The following is a 7,179-nucleotide window of genomic DNA, read 5'->3' as shown; positions in this document are numbered from 1 at the left end:
CTGCATGAGAAAATAGGTCCACATGTTAAAATGATCTTTTAAAAAATATGTAGAGATGACATTAGGAAACACAGAATTCTAAACTCAGAGAGGTTCACTAGAGAAACTGTCAGAAGAAGATGAAGACCCACATCCTGACAGGACATCAGCCTCCATCTGCACCTGCCTCTGGGGTTGACTCTGATCAGTGGGTCCTGAGCGCCCCCTGCCGCTGATGCTCCCGCAGGAGGTTTGTGTCCGGGCTCACACGGGCCTCCCCTCACTGTGTCTCACACAGTAATACACGGCCGTGTCCTCGGCTCTCAGGCTGCTCACCTGCAGATACAGCGAGTTCCTGGCATTGTCTCTGGAGATGGTGAATCGGCCCTTCATGGAGTCTGCGTAGTATGTGCTACCACCAGTACCAATAGTTGAGACCCACTCCAGTCCCTTCCCTGGAGCCTGGCGGACCCAGCTCATGGCATAGCTGCTGAAGGTGAATCCAGAGGCTGCACAGGAGAGTCTCAGGGACCCCCCAGGCTGGACCAAGTCTCCCCCAGACTCCACCAGCTGCACCTCACACTGGACACCTGCAAACACAGAGACACCCTTGTCATTAACTGCCACACATACCCACTGTTTCTCTCACTCATGTCCACTCGCACTCAATATCTCTAGTTCTCCATTAATTACCTTTTAAAATAGCAACAAGGAAAACCCAGCTGAGCCCAGACTCCATGGTGAGTCCTCTGTGTTCAGTGCTGAGCACCAAGTGGAGACAGCTGGGAATCCCAGGGCTGGGGCTCCTCTCCCAGAGCTGCAGGGTCAGGGCCCGGCTGCTTTTCATCAGCAAAAAGGCGGGCCTTATTTGCATGTCTTCTACTACATAGCAAGCTGTGGGGTGGGACGCCTGGGGAGAGGGCTCTGCGCAGAGTAGAGGAGGATGTCCTGGGGGCCAGTGGTAGTAATCCTGTCATTCAGGAAAACGCAATTTCACATGATGTAATTGTGGCTTGATAATCATTTAGCAGTCGTCATCTTATCTCATTTTTGCATATTTGCACACTGTATTTCCCCTTATGTATTTCTGAAGTCCCTTGGCCTGTCTGATTGAGTGAGGTCTCTTTCCTCGACACTGTGAGTGTATGATGTCATCGCTGACAGGTGCAGTCCTGGATGTGCACGCACTTTCCATGGAAACGCTGTCATTTGGCAGAGTCGCCTTTGAGAGCCTAGTTACCCGAGTTTCCTTCTTGACCGTTGGTGTCTCTTAGCATACCACCTGGATGTTACGCTCTGCTCATTTCTGACATAGTGACGCTGTTTTGTAACATAAATTGATCAGCAACCTGATGCAATTAAATCCGGGTTTCTTTTCAGGGGCAGTTTTTGAGGTTTGTCCTGACCCTTAAATATTACTGTTTTTTTCTTTGTTTTCTCAAGAAATGGAGTCTTGCTACGTTTCCAGGCTGGGCTCAAAATCCAGGACTTAAGTGATCCTCTTACCTCAAACTCCCAAGTAAATGGAACTACACGCAGTGCCACAGTGCCCAGCTGCTGATTCTTACATTATGGATTTTCTTATTCTCTCTGTTAAAATGAGTGGACTATTGTTTTGTATATTGCTCTCATGGAGAAGTCAGCTTTCTGTTAGTTACTTACCATGAAACAGCTAACATTTTATATGAACTTTAGGATTGAAATTATTCTCAATTGACTGCAAATCAAGTCACAGCCTTTAGAGAGCTTCTTATCACTGTTTTTATGCCCTGCCTCTATCATAATAAAAATATACCAGGCTCTACCTTGGTGCAGAAGAAAGGGTTCAAGTATCTCAGAGGGACACTCCTGTTTTAAGAATAGGAAGCTGTATGTGAGGGTGGACTCTTAGAGTCTCACTGTGCCTCTCCCAGATAGTGCTCCAGATCCTGTACCCTACAGGTGATTTTACATATATATATAAAATTAGGTGTGATATTAATTCTGTCAAATACTAAATAAAATACGATTTCTATTTCTATACTATATATAGTAATATATATTTACAGTATTTGGTAGAACTGTTTCTCTGTCTACCTACCTACCCTCCTACCTACCTCAAACTTGTCCTAGACCTCTCATAAAATGAATATTGAGATGTTTTATAGATTAAATGGATAACTACCACACGGGCACCATTTATCTTTCTTATACTTTACTCATAATTTATAAATTGACCAATTCCCACCTAGAAATTCTGATATGGTTTTTCTCTGTGTGTTCACCCAAAGCTCATCTGGAATTGTAAACCCTAGGTGAGGGGTCTGGTGGGAGGTGATTAGATCGTGGGAGTGGTTTCCTCCATGCTGTTCTTCTGACAGAGTTCTCAGGAGATCTGGTTGTCTAATAAGTTTGTGGCTCTTTCTCCTCCCTCTCATTCTCTCTCTCTCTCTCTCTCTCTGTCCTGCTGCCTTATGAAGAAGGTACTTGCTTCACTTTCACCTTCCACCATGATTGTAAGTTTCCAGAGGCTAACCTGCCATGTAGAACTGTGAATCAATTAAACCTTTTGGCTTTAAAAATTACCCAGTCTCAGGTGATATATTTATAGCAATGTGAAAATGAACGAATACATGTGCTTTCCCATAAAAAGTAATTGTTAGGTAAACATTTTTACCATGAGATAAAACACAGTCTTCATGCTGACTAAATATGTGTGTTGATTTTGACATAAGAACCATCAAGTTGTAGATGATGTCATACTCTGAAAAATAACCCAGGTTCAAGGAGTTAACTTCAGAGTCATATTTACCTCGGCTTTGCTTTGGAAAAAGAATGTTGCGAGTTACAGATGATATGGTGGGTGGTCTCCTTAGGGTTGAATGCTGTTAAGCAAAGGAAGACAATCCAATACTGTAGTCAGAGGTTCTCTGGCTGGTTCCTCACTGCGCCTGCTCCTAACTGGGGCTGAGTTCTGAGCATCTCCTTCTGGTCCTCTGCTGCCCATGAAGACCAGCTAAAAGAGATCTGGGGATCTCCTTCTGAGATACCCAACCCTACGTCTGGGTCCTGGCCAGGAGTTCCACCAGGCCTGCGAGCTGCCCCTTGGACTTCTCTTGTGTGACCTCACCTGTGCACTGAGCATCCTCATAGCAAGGTGACAGGGTCAGCCTCTCAGTCATCACCACAGGCAATTTTCAGCAAATCTAACTGTAGTTCAACTATACAATTCAGGAATCATATTCATTGACTGAAATGTCCACACACGCAAATAAACTGTATGGACATTCATTTACATTGCCTTTAAACTGCACACATGTTGTATTATTCCTTATGGTTCATAAAATTCCAAGGTTTGAATCATAAACTAAAAGATAACATTTCTATAACCAAACTTACAAATGAATAAGGTGAGTATGGTCAGAAAAATCAAGACTGAGTTATTACCTGCAGTCTAATGGTAGCAAGTTACATACTGAAGCTGTGATGAGATAGGCTTCCAAGTGCTCTAGTTGATAACCTCTCGATGACAGCTGAGCAGCAATGTCTGTCAGTGGGAAAGCTAGAGTTTCCCCCAAATGGGACAGCACTCTGTTTTCAGAGAAATTCACTGGGTTTCTCTGTAGGCTCTGAGGTGTGCAGACTCCTACCCCAGATTCTGCAGTTAGACAAGTCTCTGCTCCTTCCCAGGGGACAAAAGGGATAGTGTGGGTAAGCACCAGACATGCTCTACTCAAGGTCTCTGCAAATGGAGGAAAAACAGTGAAAGTGGAAAATTCATGTTCCCAATACATTCAGTAATACCTATAAAAATGCAACACTGTTTCAGGAACTAATGCAGAATTAAAAATGAAAGCAATTAAAATAAATATGAAAATTACAGTGTTTACAGGTGTACGTTTATATATTTTCCAATAAAATAAAGTAAAAGCAGGTCTTCTCTATAAAAATCCAAAAGCAGTGTGCTGACCCTGAAATGTACCTCCCTGCCTCTTCCTATAGGCAGCAAAATGTACGTGGATCCGGATCCCAGCAGCTGTTTTCTGACACCTGTGGCATGGCATGTGCTGAGGCCCATGTCCTGTGGTCCACTCTAATGAAAGGACTGACTCCGCAGTGACTCGTAAGCAGAGCCATTTCAGAGAGTCACGGAGATCCCTGCAAGGTAGCACTGACTTGCACAAGACTTAAATATGTTTTGCACCTTCCTTTCACAGCACAGCTTCCACCCAATCCTCCTTCCCTCTCCCCTTCACTCAGGGTCAGACTTCCCTCATATGCCATTAGGGTCACAGCCTCATTCCACCCCCTGTACATTTTCTCTCAAAGGGTAAATGTACTTCTTACAGTAATTCAGGGAAACACATCCCATCCTGGAGTTTTCTGCTTAGAAAACCAATAATAACAGAATGGGGTCCCAATTCACGGCAAATCCACAGAGTGAAATGAAAGCAAGTTTATTACAAAAGTAAAAGTATAAAAAATGGCTACTCCATAGGCAGAGCAGAGGTATGATCTGCCATTTGTCTATTTTTATGGTTATTTCTTGGTTACATGTTAAACAAGGGATGGATTATTCATGAATTCCTCAGGCAACTCCCGTAGCTGAGGGTTCCTCCCCTCCTTTTTAGACCATACAGGGAAACTTCCTGATGTTACCATGGCATTTGTAAACTGTCATGGAGTGGGAGGGGAGTGTCTTTCAGCATGCTAACACATTATAATTAGTGTATAATTAGCAGTGAGGACGAACAGAGGTGACTTTTGTTGCTGTCTTGGTTTTGGTGGGCTTTGGCTAGTTTCTTTCCTGTAATCTTTATCAGCAAGGTCTTTATCACTTGTGTCTAGTGCAGACATCCTATCTCATCCTGTGACTAAGAACACCTTAACTTACTGGGAGTGTAGCCCAGCAGGTCTCAGTCTTATTTTGCCTAGCCCCTTTTCAAGATAAAGTTGTTCTGATTCCAAAGTTTGTGGCCAAAAATATGTAACGCACATATTTATAATATGAACATGATTATATTGCCAAATATAACATAAAATATAATAATGGAAACAAATAATTTTACCTGTCACCTTGACTAGACCACAGTCTCTCAATCACACACTAACCCAGGTGTTGCTCCAGTGGCATCATACATGTGTTAGGGGAGGCTGTCATTATTTTTTCCTAAGTCACAAAGGGTGTTCTAGATAATCCAGGTGGGGCTGAATCAATCAGAACCTAACAGGAGCCAATGGGATGCCATGGTGGATGGCAGATGCAGGTCTTCCCGGGAATCCCGGAATCCCAGCCTGTCTTTCCCAATGGCCAGCAGCATTGACCTTAGGCATGCCTAGCCAGACCCTACAATTACTGTTACCCACAGCTCACAGCACAATGAAGTGTCCAATCTTAGCTTTCCTCAAAGTCAGATGGGAGAGTCCAAACTCTGTGACAGTGTGAGAAGCACAAGATCAGTCCTGCATCAACATCCCATTGGAGAAAACTAGTACTATTCCCTTCATGACTGATGTCCACNCATCAAGTTGTAGATGATGTCATACTCTGAAAAATAACCCAGGTTCAAGGAGTTAACCGCAGAGTCATATTTACCTCGGTTTTGCTTTGGAAAAAGAATGTTGCAAGTTACAGATGATATGGCGGGTGGTCTCCTTAGGGTTGGATGCTGTTAAGCAAAGGAAGACAATCCAATACTGTAGTCAGAGGTTCTCTGGCTGGTTCCTCACTGCACCTGCTCCTAACTGGGGCTGAGTTCTAAGCATCTCCTTCTGGTCCTCTGCTGCCTATGAAGACCAGCTAAAAGAGATCTGGGGATCTCCTTCTGACAAACTCAACCCTACGTCTGGGTCCTGGCCAGGAGTTCCACCAGGTCTGTGAGCTGCCCTTGGACTTCTCTTGTGTCATCTCACATGTGCACTGAGCATCCTCATAGCAAGGTGACAGGGTCAGCCTCACAGACATTACTGCAGGCAATTTTCAGCAAATCTAATTGTAGTTCAACTATACAATTCAGAAATCATGTTCATTGACTGAAATATCCACACACACAAAAAAAACTGTACGGACATTCATTTACATTGCCTCTAAGCTGCACACATGTTGTATTATTCCTTATTGTTCAAAAAATTCCAAGGTTTGCATCATAAACTAAAAGATAACATTTCTATAACCAAACTTACAAATGAATAAGGTAAGTATGGTCAGAAAAATCAAGACTGAGTTATTACCTGCAGTCTAATGGTGGCAAGTTACATAATGAAGCTGTAATGAGATAGGCTTCCAAGTGCTCTAGTTGATAACCTCTCGATGACAGCTGAGCAGCAATCTCTGGCAGTGGGAAAGCTAGAATTTCCCCCATGTGCGACAGCACTCTGTTTTCAGAGAAATTCACTGGGTTTCTCTGTAGGCTCTGAGGTGTGCAGACTCCCACCCCAGATTCTGCAGTCAGACGAGTGTCTGCTCCTTCCCAGGGGACAAAAGCGATAGTGTGGATAAGCACCAGACATGCTCTACTCAAGGTCTCTGCAAATGGAGGAAAAACAGTGAAAGTGGAAAATTCATGTTCCCAATATATTGAATAATACCTATAAAAATGCAACACTGTTTCAGGAACTAATGCAGAATTAAAAATGAATGCAATTAAAATAAATATGAAAATTACAATGTTTACAGGTGTACGTTTATATATTTTCCAATAAAATAAAGTAAAAGCAGGTCTTCTCTATAAAAATCCAAAAGCAGTGTGCTGACCCTAAAATGTACCTCCCTGCCTCTTCCTATAGGCAGCAAAATGTACGTGGATCCGGTTCCCAGCAGCTGCGTTCTGACACCTGTGGCATAGCGTGTGCTGAGGCCCATGTCCTGTGGTCCACTCTAATGAAAGGACTGACTCCGCAGTGACTCGTAAGCAGAGCCATTTCGGAGAGTCGCGGAGATCCCTGCAAGGTAGCACTGACTTGCACAAGACTTAAATATGTTTTGCACCTTCCTTGCACAGCACAGAAATACAGGAACCTTCCACCCAATCCTCCCTCCCTCTCTCCTTCACTCAGGGTCAGGCTTCCCTCATATGCCATCAGCTTCACAGCCTCATCCCACCCACTGTGCATTTCTCAACGGGTGAGTGTACTTCTTACAAAAATTCAAGGAACTTTCATCCCATCTTGGAGTTTTCTGCTTAGAAAACCAATAACAACAGAAATGTTACCAGAAAGGGG

General features: G+C 43.6%; 1 gene segment (V, D, J or C); it reads right to left on the bottom strand.

Moving 5' to 3' along the window:
- Positions 1–233: 233 nt before the first annotated feature.
- LOC108298963 lies at positions 234–782 on the bottom strand. The segment is given in 2 exon segments: positions 234–569; positions 673–782. Coding segments are annotated over 2 exon segments (372 nt in total).
- Between the last annotated feature and the right edge of the window lie 6,397 nt (positions 783–7,179).

Source organism: Cebus imitator, unplaced genomic scaffold (genome assembly GCF_001604975.1).
Source record: "Cebus imitator isolate Cc_AM_T3 unplaced genomic scaffold, Cebus_imitator-1.0 Scaffold1292, whole genome shotgun sequence".
Lineage (NCBI taxonomy): Eukaryota > Metazoa > Chordata > Mammalia > Primates > Cebidae > Cebus > Cebus imitator.
The sequence above is the reverse complement of the archived record's forward strand: the minus strand, read 5'-3'. Positions and strand labels throughout refer to the sequence as shown.